The sequence below is a fragment of the Vipera ursinii genome (assembly GCF_947247035.1).
Source record: "Vipera ursinii genome assembly, chromosome: 3".
NCBI lineage: Eukaryota > Metazoa > Chordata > Lepidosauria > Squamata > Viperidae > Vipera > Vipera ursinii.
In genome coordinates, this window is record NC_139516.1 from 146939998 (window position 1) to 146958188 (window position 18191).

Genomic DNA, 18191 nt, shown 5'->3' on the forward strand with positions numbered 1-18191 from the left:
AAACAGGTGTGTGTTTTTAAAGGGCAGGACAGCTGTCAGCAACACATCCAATATCATCACACTGATTGGAGTCAAGGTTGGCTCACTCCTGACTCCAATTAGCTCATGGAGAAGTTATTAGGCTAGGGGTTCACATACTTTTTCCACCCTGCACTGTGAACGTTTCCATCTTATGTTCAATTAAAACATGACAACAGCTAACGTTTGTGTAGTATTATTTTAAGCAGACTGTGTTTTTCTATTGTTGTGACTTACATGACGTTTAGAGCGCATTTTATGGCCAATTCATGCAAAACTCCACGTAATCCCAAAGGGTTCACATACTTTTTCTTGCAACTGTATATATATGTAGAGGTTTTTCTGATAGGAAATCTCTGATCTTCCAAATGTTGCTGAACTACAATTTCCAGAATCCTTCACCATTCACTATGTTAACTGGGACTGCTATGAGTTGTCATAGATTTCAGCTCTCTACAACAGGGGTGAAACACCATAATTACAACCACTGTACCCACAATGTTTAAATAACTTTAATTATATATTTCAGAGAGGGAAACAGACAAAAACAGAAATGCAGGTAATTTCAAACTGAATGAGCAGGGGTCCCACAATGTTTGTGCCACAGTTCAATGGCCTTGCTCACAATTGCATCAGTGTTATCTTGAGGTATCTATGAAAGATAAAAACATAGCTTGAGATACAGAGGTATTTTACAGTGCAATCTTAAATATGTTTGGCCTTGGTCTTCAAAATACTGAATTTAATTAAAGCAGTTTTCTTAGAATTTAGAATGTATGAAATAACTTACATTTTCCAAAAACTGTTCAATCTTTTCAGAACTAGTCAAGGCCATCAACTTCATTTTAAAGGTTAACAAGATCTCAACAGCAACAAAGACAAGGATTTTGCAAGAACCGCTAATAACCTTGTCCCACACCCTAGAAAATTCAATGAGACAGTCATAAAATTGTTCATAATTTTACATCTATAATTTATATTATCAATACATTTCCTTCATGATTAAAATCAAAATTTGGTGAAGCCCTAGAAAAGCTGAACAACTCTTAGAAAAGCTGAAAATTTGACATTTTTCAGAATGCTGGCAATATTGCTGACTGTCAAAACATTATGTCAATGTGATTCATGGGCATATACTCCACTGAAGATTACATGGACTTACATTTTTCCAATGTAGGAGAGGGGGAAGGGAGAGAAACTTGCCTTTGTAAACTCGATTCAGGTAGGCATCCAGCGAAACACTTTCTAAACCAAAGTTTATAAGGAAGTTGGCCCGTTGCCGAACACAATTTCAGATGTGCTAGAAGCCGGCTGTCCTCAAGGCTGAGGATTTGTTCCAGAAGTTTTGGCTGCAGTAGCATCAATAGAAAAAGAATTAATGAAATATGCTAAAAACATTTTTAAAACTTAAGTCTTGTTCATAGACATTTGTGGCAAGAAAACTCTTTGTGATGGTGGTGAATATCTGTAGCTCGGGTGGAGGATAAGGGTGGAGGTTCGTTCTCCGAGCTTGTGGGTTAGTTTCCGAATGTTTTGTTACCAGGCTAGGTAAGATCTTCAGCGGAGCTTAGGGGATGTCAATGTCAGTGTCCTTCTGTTTATAAAGGCTTTGTGTGGTCAGTAGGTCTTATGATGGGAAGGTCACTTCCCCATCACAAGACCACACGAAGCCCTTATAAACAAACACTGGCGCCGGCGTCCCCTAAGGTCCACTGGAGATGTTACCTAGCCTGGTAACGAAACATTCGGAAACCAACCCACAAGCTCGGAGAACAAACCTCCAGCCTCAAGAAAACTATTTCTCAAATTAAATTTAGTGTTATATATTTAAAGCCAACGACTTCATGCATGTGTTCTTAAAAGTCAGAAATATACATAATCATTTGAGAATTCTTTTACACAACCAATTTTGTTAATAAAAAAAAACGAATCGCAAAACAAAAAGTACACATTGGGACATTTTTTTACCATACCAGTTTCTGTCTGTTAATCAACTGGGGTTTTTTTTCCAGTGGTTCTGCCTCAACATGCATTTCGCATGCATATAGGACTGTATCACCGTCTTCAAAATTACTGGTCACAATTTAAGAATAACCCTTGTCCCTCCCCCAATCAGGCCTTCCAGGTGCATTTCATGCATATAAGCAACCCTGTGGTCACGTGATCAAAATCTGGACACTTAGCAACTGACATGTATTTATGATGGTTGCAGTATCCTGGGATCACGTGATCACCTTTTGCGACCTTCTGTCAAGCAAGGTCAATGGGGAAGCCAGATTCACTTAATAACCATGTTACTAACTTAACAAGTGCAGTGATTCACTTAACAACAGTGGCAAGAAAGGTTGTAAAATGGGGTAAAATTCGCTTAAGAACTGTCTTGCTTAGCAACAGAAACTGGGGCACCGTGGTCATAACCTGCGGCCGGCGTCAACTTCCCTCCATCCAGTGCGCTCCCACAGAGAGGGCCTCCTCAGGGTGCCGCCGATCAAAGAATGCCGATTGGTGACCCCCAGGGGGAGAACGTTCTCTGTGGGCGCGCCAGACCTTTGGAACCGCTTACCGGTTGAGCTCCGGATGGCCCCCGACCTTCGCTCCTTCCGGCGCGATCTCAAAACATTCTTTTTCGAACAAGCTGGCCTGGTCTGACGGGATGGGGTTGGGTTTTTAAAACTAGTTTTAACTTTAATATGTATTGATTTTATGGGCATGATGTTTAATGACTTTTTAATTTTTGTATTCAATTTTTATTGTGTATTGCCCTGTTCACCGCCCTGAGTCCTTCGGGAGAAGGGCAGTATAGAAATCAAATTATTAAATTAAATTAAATTAAATAAGTTGAGGACTACCTGTATAAGTTTTTATACGTTATAACTACATAACCAGCACCTTGAATTACATCCAGAATCAGGTATGTAAGTAATGCTGTTGCTGGATTTTGGACCAGCTGAAACTTCCAAGTGGTTTTCAAAGGTGCTTTGCAATAGACAAGATGTGAGTGACTACAGCATGAGTGATCAAGCTTGAAGGGCCTCCTAAAGCAGGAAAGGGTACAACTGTTGCACCAGGTGAAGCTGCCTAAAGGCCTTCCTGTTGCTACCTTTTATAATAATAATAGTAATTATGATGATGATGATGATGATGATGATGATGTTGGGAGGGACCCTGGAGGTCATCTAGCCCAACCCCCTGCTCAGGCAGGAAACACTATACCATTTCAGACAGATAACTGTCCAGTCTCTTCTTAAAAACTTCCAGTGTTGGAGCATTCACAGCTTCTGGAGGCAGGTTGTTCCACTGGTTAATTGTTCTAACTGTCAGGAAATTTCTCCTTAGTTCTAGGTTGCTTCTCTCCTTGATTAGTTTCCATCCGTTGCTCCTTGTCCTGCCTTCGGGCGCTTTGGGGAATAGCTTGACTCCCTCTTCTTTGTGGCAGCCCCTGAGATACTGGAACACTGCTATCATGTCCCCGCTCATTCTTCTCTTCATTAAACTAGACATACTCAATTCCAGCAACCGTCCCTTATATGTTTTAGCCTGTTGCTCTTCTCTGTACTCTTTCTAGAGCCTCAACATCTATCTTTTCATCAAGCAGGAGCTATGAGTCCAACAACACCCTCAGATTGGGCACCACCCAAGTAAGGAGATGCAACTTCACCCAAGATCACTATGAATCTTGCTAGATCCAGGCAGCCCTAACAACTAAATTGCTAAATTGAATTGAACATGTTCCAATCCATCCCCATCCTGGCCTGCACAGCCACCAGTCCCTAGGGCTGGACTTTGATAGCCTCACTCTGCCACTCTCGGATTGAAAGATTTAACTGTGTAAAGGAAGAAAACAATGGAAAACAGTGCCTCCAATTCTCAACCCCTGGAGCTGATTCAGAAGGAAAATCACTTTAAATCACCGTGGCAATTTAAAATTTTGCTTTACTTGAAATAACCTCCAAACCAAGTAAAGGTTAGTACATTTTTAAAGTTCAGGTACAACAATATAATACAGTTAATCAAAATTGAATGTGAATGTGAATCCCACCAGGCTCAAGGTTGACTCAGCCTTCCATCCTTCCGAGGTAGGTAAAATGAGGACCCAGATTGTTGGGGGCAATTAAGCTGACTTTATAATAATGCCGCTTGGGGGGGTGTGTGAGAGCCCTAATAAGCAGGCATATACATAGAATGAAGGCTACTGCTAAGCTTGTAAGCCGCCCTGAGTCTTCGGAGAAGGGCGGGATATAAATGGAATTAAAATTAAAAAAAAATAAAAAAAAAATAAATGTTTGCTATCTACTCCTAGCAGATGTGCAAAAGGAAACAGGGTGCATGTGAAGCCCAGCAGGAAGCTGGCTCACTTATCACAATAAATCATAGTCTATTATGACAAACCCAATCTCTGCTGTCACTTTTCTGCAGCCTCTTAGTTTTGCAGGCAGTGCTCAAGATTATGAATTGTAACAGAAATCATCAACAAGAACTGATAGAAGCTGACCAGTACGTTTTGTGTGTGTTTGTGCGTGTATATACATACACACAGAATATATACCGGTAACTAAAATAAAAGTGCTTGCTATGAGATTGGAACATTTTTTTCACACAGAATATATAACTAAAATAAAAGTGCTTGCTATGAGATTGGAACATTTTTTTCAGTTATCCTACCTTTTATGATTCATCTTGTCTGAAATAATCATCTTATTCCCAATCTCTCACTGGTGCTCTGTCACTGGAGGAGATCGCACATACACACTAAGCCAAGGCCAAACAATCTGCTACACTCTTTTCTATTTTCTCCCATCTAGATCACAATTCTTCAGTCTTCTTCAAAACCATGATATATATATAAATCCACAACAAAAATTAGAAATTGCTAACATGACACTAAAAAGTTCTGATCCTAGGCAATTATTTTTACAGACAGTGAATATAAAGCCTACAAGACAAGCAAACAGCAGGAGTCAATCATGGCAATTTTTTAATGTTTGCATTGATATCTCATGTGAAATTAGTTCAACCAACCAACTGCCCATAGCCAGAAACTACCTTATATAATCATAACTATCTTTGCTTCTGCCAAATATTTGCATGTAATTTTAAATGTATATTTTCCTTATCTCTAACTGTATGATACATATTACCAATTACAGGTAGTCCTCAACTTACAACAGTTTATTTAGTGACCATTCAAAGTTACAAGAGCAATGAAAAAAGTGACTTAAGACCATTTTTCACATTTATGACCATTGCAACATCCTCATGGACATGTGATCAAAAATTAGATGCTTGGCAACTGACTCATATTTATGACGGTTGAAGTATCCTGGGGTCATGTGATCACCTTTTCCAAACTTCTGACAAGCAAAGTCAATGGAGAAGCCGGATTCACTTAACAACTGCATTACTAAACAACTGCAGTAATTCACTTAACAACTGTGGCAAGAAAGGTTGCAAAATGGGGCAAAACTCACTTAACAACTGTCCTCATTGAGCAACAGAAATTTGGGATCAATTGTGATCATATGTCAAGGACTTACCTGTACCTGCAATCCCATTTCTATACTGGACATAAGCTCATGTGTGCAGTTCTGCAGATATACACTTATTTTCTTACCAGCTGTGGTAATGACTCCTTGTACTTATTGTTTAACTGGTTCACAAAACTGCTGACTAGCCAGTAGCAATCAACATTATCTTCCACCATTTCTTCCATTGCTTTAGCAATAGCAAGGAATATCTCATCTTCAGATTGCTAGAAAACAAAGGGGGCATGGCAGAGAATCAGAGAAAGACAGCATGTGCATCATACATTCAGTTAAAAATTTGCAAACAAGTTCCCACTAACAGCAACATGTTTGGTACAAACGTGCACTGAGGATGCTATCCAAACCTTTCTAAATCTTCTCAGGACGTCTGAGAAGAAATGGCAAACTGAAAATGATTTTGCTAAAAGTGGAGCTGATGTCCTCAGTGGAAAAGCTGGCAAGTAGACCAGCTCTTCATAATTACTCTTCAAACGAAGGGCTTGAGTTCACCCACAAATGCTCCAGACAGGTATGGAGCGAGGATGTGATAGTGGTGGATTTGGAGCTGCTGGGAAATGAGGACATAGCCATCTTTTGCTCAAACTGTGGCCAGTGCCTTCAAAAGGACACTGGGTTGGCTTACATCATTTCCTAATCCCTTTCAGAAATTGCTTAACTGCTTTTCGGTTAGTAGAAACCTTTGGATGGGCAGATTTTATAGCACAGGGAGAGTTTTGTTTAATGAAAGAAGTTTTAAATATATAAAGGTTTGTTTTCTTTCGTTCCATCATGTCCGATTCTCGGACACACCCTGAACAAGTTCCTGCAGTTTTCTTGGCAACGTTCTTCAGAAACAATTTGCCACTGCCTCTGACCTAGGGCTGACAGTGACTGGCCTAAGGTCACCCAGTTGACTTTGTGCCTAGAGTGGGACTAGAATTCACAGTCTCCTGGTTTCTAGCCCGATTCCTTAACCACTACACCAAACTGGTTCTCTAAACATTAGACGTTTTGAAAAGTATTTTTGAACTGTTGGAAGAAAAGCCTTCATTATGGTTCATCCAAGCTGGGAATAAACATGGCAGCTGCTTCGGGAAGAAAGTTGCAGTTTATTGGAGAGGAGAACCAGACAGAAAAGAAGGGCTGACCACATGTAAGGAGTAGGTTTTTATACCCCCTGGATCTTTTTGTTTGGAGTTGCTTCCTGTTCCTGTTTGAGGCTATTTCCTGTGTCATGAACTTTTGACCTGAGTCTGAGTGTGCCTTTTCTGGTATTCTAATGAATTAATCCTATTGTGTCCTGTCTTAGACTTTGGGTGGGGTATGTAGATTTCAGGTCTTTTGTCTTCTTAATGTTCTAGCTCCAACCTTCCTGATGGTTTACGTTAGCATGTCTATAGAACTGGTTTTCTGCTTGAGGGAAGGAGACCTGGGACTATTAAGAAAACTGGGCATGCTTTCCTGGTTCTTCAATATCTTTAGGAAATATATTTTTCTGCCCTTTTAATATTTCCTTATCTGGGGAGCTGACTTCCCACAGAACAATAGACCCAGAAGATAATTTTAAGACTGTCTGCCTCTATAGATAGACTTGGGTCTAAAAGACACTATGGAAGAGGAACAAGTTTTACTTGGGCCCTGAAGACTGGTTACTATAAGTCAAAAATGAAAGTATGATTGATAGATGAGTTCCGGTGGTCCTCATTTACCTTCAACAACCATTTGAACTTACGACCGTTCTGAAAGAGTGACACTTACAACTGGTCTTTGAAGTTCTGGCTATTGCAGTGTCGCTGTATTTATGTTAGTGACTGGATAACAATTACAACATTGCAGTGTCCTGTGGTCATGTAATTGCCATTTTTAACCTCCACTGCCAACTTCCAATAAGCAAACTCAATAGTGTGAATGGCAACCATGTGACATCGCAGTGAACAACACAGTGAGATTCCCTTAACCATAGCAACCAGAAATGCAGGAATCCTGGTACGGTCACATGATGTTGTACTTTATGACTTTATCACTTAGTGAAGAAATTCTAGTCCCTATTGTCCACCTCAACAGAAGACTACCTGTTCGTAGCCCATTACACGCACTTTGTAAAAAAAAAAAAATACCAATTTGTGGGTAAGACAGACTACAGCCAGGCAGTTTCAAACATAGGGGCCAACAAAGGGGTTACGCAAGGGTATATTTCTTTTTAATTATAATCAATGCAATGGGAGATGCCCTAAGCCAGGGGTGGGAAACAATGGCTCCTTTATGACTTGGGGACTTCAACTCCCAGAATTCCTGAGCTAGCTGGCTCAGGAATTCTGGGAGTTGAAGTCCCCAAGTCATTAAGGGACCATAGTTCTCCACCTCTGCCCTACGCAAAAGTTTCATTCCCTCACACTGGCTAACAAACCTGAATCTATATTGCTATATACAAATGATGCTGTCACATTATTGCAAATAACAACATGTTTTGAACAGCCATAGCAGCACTCAGTCTCAGACAGAGAAAAAAACTGAACTTGTGTATAAAAACCTTATCAAAAGCAAAATTAACCTTCACTAACCAAAGGAAAAGATGGGTTTTGAGGTAGCTTTCCTGATTCCAACTGATATATCCGGAGGAATATTTCAACCTGTGGAGTAGAATCTGTGATAAAGCGAATTACTTGAAGAGCACGGTATACATCCCTATACTGTTCCTTTCTATATTTCATCACAAATGCATGAGAGTCATGGTGAGGTGGGAGAATTCCTTTAAAGAGAGAGAGAAAATGAGAGATTTAGATTAAGCCTACTTGCTCTGAGGGTGAAACATTCATCTTCGTATCAATTATTCTCAGATCAAATAAAATAGGATCTAGCATCTAGCATTTGTTCACAAGAAATGCTTTGCCCTATTATTGCAAACACTCATTTGCTATCCATATAGTACTAAAATTCTCATTGTGCTTATAAGTTTGCTTCTATCCCCAAGTTAGCCCATATAATGCATAATATATTGCAACAAGTTTTGAATCATGGTACCTAACATACATTAAAAATCCAAGACCCATTATTCCTGTGGAATTGAAATGTCCACAATGTTTATACCAGTTTTATAGCCACTGCAGCATCCCCTTGATCACAATTGTAAACACATGACCAGCCAAACTGGCAGGTAGTCAGAAGTCAGTTCTGCTCCCACTGTGTTTCCCCCCCCCCCACACACACACCCTTAGTCCTTCTATTTATCTTTTTAGATAAGTAAATATTGACTTACTACTGAAGTTCATTTGCCACTACAATTATTATTCCCACTTATACTCTTTTTTTAGACAATTACAGGACTGTGCACCATTAGGATAAAAAAATATGGTCAGCCTAAAATTTCGTATTCATTCTGGTCACATCAGAGTACACTACCCTTCTCTCGAAGGATGACCCAAATGGTCACGGCATTGCCTAAATGTTCTCGAATGTCTCTACTAACAAGTTACAAGGACAGTTTTCTTGCTGAAGACAGCGTACAGGAAGAATGCATTGAAAAGTAAGACTCATTCATGTACTTGTTTTTAAATGAACTGGAGTACTCCCTATAAATATATGTACATATATGCAAAGGGACTTAGGTATGACTTAGAATTACAGAATAAAGCTTTTATACAGAAAATTCCAAGCATAGTCCAAGTCTCCCTAATTATTAACAAAGTTACTGAACATTTTAACCATGTACTTGTTTTTTAGGAAACAAACCAGGGAGACTACATAGGCCAGTCTTCCCCACCCCAGATACAGATGTAGTTGAGAATCTGAAATTTACAGTTCCAACATATCGGAAAGAAGCCAGGACTGGGGAAGTTGACTAAAAACCACAATTGCTTATTCTGACTGAGAGTAACTTTCCGAATATTTCAAAGAGTAATTTTTCCTAAACCCACCTTAAAAAAATCTAGAATAGAGCAATGTTAGAATAATTTCAGGGGGCAAAAAAGCCAGGATTCCTTCCTAAATACCCCAGGTTAACCAAAGCTACTCAAAGACATAATGCAAACTATTGGAAATTTCACTTTATATGTGTTACAGTAAAATATTGCTTAGCACAACTTCTTAATATATTTTAATGGATACACCTGCTAGCTAAGGCATTGATTGGAAAGTTTTTTATCCGGGGTGGGGGAGAGAGACAACTGCAAGCAGATCAGCAAACCGATCCTTGTTATTTATAAGCAGGCATTTGGTCTTTATCAGTTTCCATACCTAGAAGCACCTTCCATACCAACGTCCGATACATCGATGGGAGAGGAAACCTTTGACTAAATGTGCAAAGCTTCTCAATATCTATAAATAAAGATATAAAAACAGAGTTTCACAGTGTTACGAGGCAGCTCTAATCAATACTGACACCGGAACCCTGGCACTAGAACAAAAGGCTCTCCAGAGAACAAATAACTCCTCTGCTGACACTACCTATCACCTGTTTACAATGCAGTCCTTTCAGCAATCCCAAGATGGTTCCACACTTGTTTGCATTCTGATTCAGGTAACTCTGAGGACACAGATTGGCCCCCTAGGTAGTTTCAATAGCCCTCAGAATGTTAACAACTACCTGGTTGCAGAAAGTATGAATCCCTTCCATTTCCTCCCCACCCCTCCAGTTAGCTAGAACTGAAGAAGCTTCTTGGATGAGAAGCGAAAAAGAAAAATCAGAAAGTCCAGGTGCCTTTAAAATAAAAGCACCTTTGGGACCAGATGGCAGGATAAGAAACAATGGATAGAAACTAATCGAGAGAACCAACCTAGAACTAAGGGGAAAACTATTAACCAGTGGAACAGCTTGCCTGCAGAAGTTGTGGATGAGCCATCACTGGAGGCTTTTAAGAAGAGATTGGACAGCCATTTGTCCAGAATAGTATGGGTCTCCTGCTTGGGCAGGGAGATGGACTAGAAGACCTCCAAGGTGCCTTCCAACTCTTTGTTATTCTGATAAGGTAAAGGTAAAGGTTCTTCCGCACATGCATGCTAGTCATTTCCGACTCTAGGGGCCGGTGCTCATCTCCGTTTCAAAGCCGAAGAGCCAGCGCTTGTCCGAGGACGACTCCGTGGTCATGTGGCCGGCATGACTACACGCCAAAGGCGCACGGAACGCTGTTACCTTCCCACCGTAGTGGTCCCTATTTTTCTACTTGCATTTTTTACATGCTTTCAAACTGCTAGGTTGGCAGAAGCTGGGACGAGTAACAGGCACTCACTCTGTTACACGGCACTCAGGATTCGACCCGCCAAACTGCCGACCTTTTGATCGACAAGCTCAGCGTCTTTCTTAACCCACTGAGCCACCGCGTCCCTGTTATTCTGATACATGCACATCATTCTGGACCAGCTGAAGCTTCCAAATGCTCAACGCCAGCCCCATGTAGAGCACATTACAGTAGTCCAATCAAGAGGTGACTTGTCCTCATCTACTATTCTTAATTCCAGCAGAAGACTGACTTAAAAGGATTTGCCTCTATAAAATACTTTAGATGGAATATTTTCAAAGGTTGAAAATGGAGAGAAAAAAATATTTCTCATTTCTATCCTGCTGTAATATTATTTTGGGCTTTGGGAAAAATGGATATTCAGCTGTTAGAAAAATTCAGAATCCACAGAGTAATTGAAAGCCAAAAAAGGTAATTCTGCAAAAAATTAAAACACATCCTACGCAACTGTAAACATTATACTACGTAGTATATTGCACATACCCAACCGATCATCTTTCAAAAGAATTTCTAATGATTTTTTTTCTTCAACACCACGAAATCCTACTTTTTCATAGTACACGGATCGGAAATTTCTCTGAGGATCTTCAGCCATGTCTCATTCTAAAATAAAGACCAATTAAAGTATGTTACCAAATAAGTATTTTATTATCAGTATATCCAACAAGAAAATGTTGCAGTACAAAACTCTCCTGTTTGGTGTTATATCCAGTCACATTCCTTTCCAAATAATTAATTCCACATTCCCTTTTGCCTCACTTACCCAAGGCTTTTCTCTGTCGAACCTTCATCTCATTGGATAATTCAGTTCTGCTTCTAGTGTTAGTTTGCAATGCTTTAAAGACCTTGAAGTTTACCCACCTAAAAATATCCATAGTCCTTTATCTCCAGGGTGAGTGCAGTTTTGACTAGGCATGAACTGAAACACAGGGCAGTGTTCAGGATTTCTATATACAAATAAGACAAAAGTCTAATGTAGTTGTGATTCTGAACAACAATGGGAAAGAGGGATAAGCAGAAAAATTAAGGCCAGGTCTTCCCTTCTTTTCACTTTGCTTTTTTCCTGCACAGTGGGTGTCAATTTCTGCACACCTCAATTTTGATAAGTCGTCAGATACATTTTTGGAGGGAGGGATAGGTGATACAGTTTTGGCTGCACAATGGAACTCACACTTTAATCAAGCAAAAATAAGCATAGATAGCACATGTTGTAGTTGTCACTAAAGTCACATAATAGCTCTGGACGCTTTCAAATTTCAGAAAAAATATTTAAAGATAACTTCATTTTTACTTCTTTGCAATAAATAATGGAATGCATGAAGAAAGCGCATTTCACAGGTTTAAACCTTACCTCAGTGGCAGGCAGGTAAACTAAACCGAAATAATACTTGAGGTTTATTGCTAAATATTATTAGGTTGGTCTTTTAGGGGGAACACTGATAGTTACAGTGTATTTTGCTTCTAAAAACTCTGGTGTTTTTTTAATAGAACCTGGAATTCAAAAATAAAAAACAATCCTGCACAATCTAGTTTCACCACAAATTATGCCATTAAAAGCTTCTTGAAGATCAAACTAAGTTTCCAGAAAGCTAATCAGTTATGGGAAAAAGATTTGTAGTACAATATTTTAAAACACTTTCAAACGTTTATGTGGATTAGCACTCAATTCATAAAGTGGATTATAGTACATGAAATGATAAATATGTTAATCTTCTAAAGCAACAAAACCAAAACCATCTCCATTGTTTCTGAAGTTAAAGAGTTACCTTTATTTTTACTCCTATGGTATGCCACAGGGAATAAAAAATGGAGGCATGACCGATTATTAGATCTATCTTTCCACAGCTCAAAGCAGGATACACACTTCTCTTCTAATCAGATTCTCAAAATAATCTTGTGAAATAAATTAGGCTGAGTTTTGGGATAAGCAAATAAGCTCTTGGGATGGAGAGGGACTTGAACCTAGGTCAGGGGTCGGCAACCTCGGCTCTTTTATGACTCGTGGACTTCAACTCCCAGAATTCCTGAGCCAGCTGGCTCAGGAATTCTGGGAGTTGAAGTCCACGAGTCATAAAAGAGCCGAGGTTGCCGACCCCTGACCTAGGTACCCCCATTTCGACCCTCAAATACGGAGACCACCGGTTTGATATCGAAGTACCTACTAATAAGGAGCTGAAGCCTAACACAACTGGAGGGCACCAGGCTGCCAAGAAGCGGCTTAAGAGTTAAGTAGTTTGAAAGCCACAGGGCAAAGGCGCTAGTCCGCAGGATGTCCACAACTGAGAAATTGAGATAGCTGGTGAAACGGACAACGGGCCGTTGCAAGACGGTTGGAAAGAAGGGCACCTCGAGAGAAGAGCTTAAGGTAGTAAACTGAAAAAAGACGGCGAACCCGGGACCGGGGAAAAAGAAAAAAGAAAAGAAAAGAGCAACGAGATGGGCGACTGGAAAATCAGCAGATCCTTAAGAGTGACTGAAATGCCGAAGAAAGGTTGACTCGCAAGGCCCTCAAAGCAAGTAAAGTAGCGGGAGAGACACGGCCGAAGCGGCTGACAGAACGCCCCGTGCCCCTTCCTTCCTTCCTTCCTACCCGGCCGAAACAGAGCCACGCCTCGGCTTCGCCCAGCCAGTCGGCCAGCTCCCACCCACTGCTGAACCGCGCAGACTCCAAGCTGGCTGGAACGCGCACGGGAGGGAGCAAACCACAGAGGCAACCGGAAGCCGCCCGGACGGCGCGAGGAGGAGGCCTCGACTTCGAGATATCGCGGGTTCTCGCGTGCTCTGGGTTTGTTGCTTTGCCGCTGTGGCTGCCGCCTCTGGTCAAAGCCACGGGGTGGGTGGCGAGGTTGTCCGCTTGTTGGCATCGTTTGTTTGATATTCCAAAGGGGTGTGTGTGGGGTATTATATCATTCTTTTAATAATAGCGTATCAAAGTAGAGCCGGTAAGAAGAGACTGCCTATTACCAGAGTATCAAGCTAATGGGGCGCAAGGTGCAGGTGTAAAACATCTGCAGTAGTACAGTCCCTCTTGAAATGACTCCTCAACTGCAATCCTTTGACCTAAGGGGGGGGGCGCGGATTACGGCTTTTTTTCCATTTAACATCTGGAATATCCTGAGTTAGGTGAAGCTGAATTTAGTTCAATTTAGTATACTGTTTAGTTTACTCTTCCCAGATTTTTTGGTCGTCTTGACCAGCGTTTCCCAACCTTAGGAACTTGAAGATGCGTGGACTTCAACTCCCTGCTGGCTGGGGAATTCTGGGAGTTGAAGTCCACGCATCTTCAAGTTCCTAAGGTTGGAAAACGCTGGTCTTGACTGACCAAAGAATTATCGTTTTCTGAGTCAGATCCGGGCTTGTAGGATGGTTGGCTAACCAGAATGCGTAAAGCAATAGCTTCCTCTTGGCAGTTGCTCTGTTCTTGTTACTCCTCAGTTCTATTTTTCATTTCTCTCTTTCTAATATTTGTACTGTATTGTTTTCTCTTGCGCCATCTTGAAGTAATTTTAATCAAAGGTGGATGAAGACACTGTAAACTCCATTTGATTTCTTAGGCAGTGTGGGTCTAGTAATGCAGTTTAGAATAGCAGTTATATTGAAGACTACAAAGGCTGCAATGTCAAATTCATTTGGTAATAAAATACACGATTGTACAAATGATGTCACAAAACATGGAAGGGAAAAGGACTGCTGGATAAAATCAGTTCTATATTTTACTGTGCTGTACTCCATACATCTGATGAAAAGCCTGTGATCCACAAAACCTTGATGATCATAGATTTGTTAGGAACTTAAGGAAGCCCCCAAATGTTACTGTTTTCCTTTTGAGAAATGTGGATGCATAACATTTTATTAACCAGTAATTAACTATTCGGTAGATACAATTTTACCCTGAAGAAAAACATTTTTGTACATAGAAGAGCATACTATTTTGCTCTTGACAATGGCTGCTGTTTAGTGTGTGTAGGGGGCAGAATCACTATGATGCACACGTGATTTCCTCTTTTTATTGCTGCAATTTACTGCAGAAGCAGGAGATGGCAGCCTTAAACTAGCTTTTCTTAAGACCACATGTTAGAAGTCCTGTCAATAAGCAGCATAGTTGTTCTGTGCATTTTATATCCTCCTATTTAGGAAAACAAATTTTATTGGTGTCACAAGATCCATGGGCCAGGATTTTAACGAAGTGAATCGAGGCACACCTAAGAGCGTGGACATGTTTATAGGGTTGTAAAACGTGGGTAGGGTGGAAGAGGAAAGGTGTGTCTTCATTTTGTAAGCAATTTGAGAGAAATACAGTATAGATAGTCCTCGGCTTAGCTACCATAATTGAGCCCAACATTTCTGTTGCTAAGCAAGACAGTTGTTAAGTGAATTTTGCCCCATTTTATGACTCCTTGACACAGTTGTTAAGTAAATCACTGCAGTTGCTAAGTTATTAACATGGTTGTTAAGTGAATCCAGCTTCCCTATTGACTGCTTATCAGAAGAGGTGATCACACATGATCCTGGGAAACAGCAATCATTATAAATATGAACCAGTGCCAAGTGTCTGAATTTTGATCACTTGACCATGGGCATGCTGCAATGGTCGTCAAATGTGAAAAACGGTCATATGTCACTTTTTTCAGTGCCATTGTAATGTTGAACAGTCACTAAATGAACTGTTATAAATTGAGGATTACCAGCAATCAAATGTTGAGTCCACTCTTTGGATACAGAATTTAAGATATAGTGTTTGGACCTTGCTTAGAATGCTGCCCAGTGTAACTTAATTCTCATTGTGTTCTTGACAGAATAAAATGCCCAGATTAGGATTTTCTAAATATCTGAGAATGTGATGGCAAATTAAAGATAATACAATACAGCGTTTGACTATTTAGCACTATGTCTGATTAAATCCAGAGAGACTTAATTCCATCTTTTCAAAGTTACTGTTAATATCTTAGTCCACATTTGTGATAACACAGAGATACAGGATGGTTGTGTATTTTATAGATAGCTGCATACACAAAAGCTTATACTGAAGATAAATTTGTTCAGACATATCTATCTTTAAACATGGGCAAAGATCTGCCTGCAGGAGAATTCAGGAGAAATAACCCTGACTCTTTTCCAGCATCAAATCCCAATGATGGAAATGGGAAAAATTAGTAGATATGCCACAGTCCTTCAAATGTCAGGGTATATTTTCTAAACCAAGTGTTGCACCTGCCTGTTCAGCAACTGACATAAATCAGTTCCCTCCTATTAATTGGAAGGGGGTTGGGAAAGCAAGGCATAAGGAAAACAAAATATAAAACTTTCTCTTTTGCTTCTGAAGTTGGAGCATTTCCAACATGAAGTAAATCATTCCCTTACTGCTTTTGTCCTTTTTCTTGCGGCTGTAGTTATCAAACAAAGCTGAACAGTGGGAGGTACAAAACAGGCAGAAGTATTTCTTCATATTTTATATAATAATTATATGGAACTTTCTAACTCAGGATTTGGTTACAATGGGGTTGCATAAATACATGAATCAGTTAATCAATGGCTATTAATTCTACCATGTTTCTGCAGCTTATGCATATTAATTTGTTTTAAGAAGCAGATGCCCTAGAAGTCTAGCTTCTCATCAGAAGCATCTACAAGGATTAAAAAAAAATCAAGATGTGGCTGCGATTAAAGCTTTGCCCCTTTTTGTATCCCATTGTTTATGATGCATATAAAAAGGGGGGAGTGATTGCATAAGCCTAATTGCTATCTTGAATTATATATCTCCCTACCTTGATGTTTCTGAGATGTTAATAAAAGTCAAAGCTGCTTTCAAGAGGAGAGAAATGATCATTAAATGTTGGTTGCCATTATCTTCCATTAACTGTTCTAGACTTTATTGCAGTCATTTTATATTGACATATTTCCAGTTTGATGAAATCTTTAATTTTGTATTAGAAGCATGTATTAGTAGCTGTCAATTTATGGACAATTGGAACCAGAATTTATGTCTTAAGTCACTGCAGTTGTAAAGCAAATCATGATGTATCCAGACCCAATTCTATGATCATTTTTACCACGATTACGCAAATCACCATAGATATTAAGCTTCCCCAATTGGTATTTTTTTTTGCCAGAAACCAGCTGACAGTGACAGAAATAACAACTACACGACTGGAGAACATTACAAACATAATGTGCAATCATAAATGCAAGCCAGTTGCCAATTCAAGTTGAAATTCAAGATTTTCTCCTTCATTGGCTGAATATAGGTATTAATGAAGGCAGAAGAAAAATTAAACCTTGATTTAACTGATAATTTGAAATAGGGTATATCTATTAAATCCAAATGTGCTTTATTTGTAAATTTATACCATTTCATGGACATAAATAGCATAATCTACAGTAAAAGCTGAGTTAATGGGCAACTGTCTACTTAACAGACGTTAGGAGTGGTATATACATCAACTAAATACACCAATCTTGATTAACAGTCTGATCTGTTGATAGCAGCTGATCCATAAATGCACTTTTTGAAAGTTCTCTTACCCTGTGAGCAATCCTACAAACCACTGCTAAAACATCTTAGTTAAAAATAAAGTGCTCTCCCATTTGCTGTACTTATTTTTAAAAGCTTTTTGCATTGTAACAACATTTACTTGCTGCGTTAATCAATACTATAACAGCCCAACTGTATTTACAGCACTTGTTTTTATGACATTTTTCCCTAGGGCTCCATTGAAACTTAATGAGCTCTTACTTCAGATATAAATGCAGGCTTTGAATTAACATAGGGAGACATCAGACACAAACATCCATTCTGGGATATCGCAGGAAAAAGGAAACCCAAACTTAGGTTGTCTTTTCTCAGTACACTGCATTCATGTGTTCTTGGGAAATGTTCCTGATGATCAGAGAGGCAGCCCGCCAAGGCACTTCACATCCTGCTGTGTCTTCACACGACAAGCTGGTGCTTGCTTCATTGCAACACACCTCTGTGGCAGCAAGCAGGTAGTGGACAGCATAATGAGCAAGTAGCAACAAGGCACTGGAAGACTAAGTCAAGAATGTTATACAGGTAATGCTTGACTTACAGCCACAACTGAGCCCCAAATTTCTGTTGCTGACCCATTTTCTTTCCACACTTGTTAAGTGAATCACTGCAGTTGTTTACTAACACAGTTGTCAACTGAACCTGATTCCCCCACTGACTTTGCTTGTCAGAAGGTTGCAAAAGGGGATCACAAGACCCCAGAACACTGTAGCCATCATAAATATGAGTCAGTTGTCAAGTGTCTGAATTTTGATCGCGTGACCATGGGGGATGCTGCAACGGTCGTGCTGCTCTAACTTCGAACAGTTACTAAATGAACTGTTGTAAGTCGAGGACTGTCCCTGCACTGAACTGTAGTGAAGTCTTTTAACACTCATCAGTTGGAAGCCA

General features: G+C 39.9%; 1 protein-coding gene across 7 annotated transcripts; it reads right to left on the bottom strand.

Annotated features, from left to right (window-relative positions):
• Positions 1 to 514: 514 nt before the first annotated feature.
• LOC310639436 (TBC1 domain family member 7-like) lies at positions 515 to 13461 on the bottom strand. 7 transcript variants are annotated; one of them, XM_083361135.1, is made up of 9 exons: positions 13365 to 13461; positions 11636 to 11721; positions 11258 to 11377; positions 9774 to 9854; positions 8102 to 8289; positions 5630 to 5767; positions 1222 to 1367; positions 809 to 938; positions 515 to 670 (listed from the first exon to the last, which is right to left on the bottom strand). In XM_083361135.1, exons 3-9 carry the CDS (start codon positions 11367 to 11369, stop codon positions 584 to 586), a joined length of 882 nt encoding a protein of 293 aa, XP_083217261.1. In that variant the 5' UTR covers positions 11370 to 11377; positions 11636 to 11721; positions 13365 to 13461; the 3' UTR covers positions 515 to 583. The 7 variants fall into 7 exon arrangements, with proteins under 7 accessions (XP_083217261.1, XP_083217259.1, XP_083217258.1 ...); XM_083361133.1 differs by having other exon boundaries at positions 12937 to 13396; XM_083361132.1 differs by lacking the exon at positions 11636 to 11721 and adding an exon at positions 12541 to 12736 and having other exon boundaries at positions 12875 to 13396.
• Positions 13462 to 18191: the final 4730 nt, after the last annotated feature.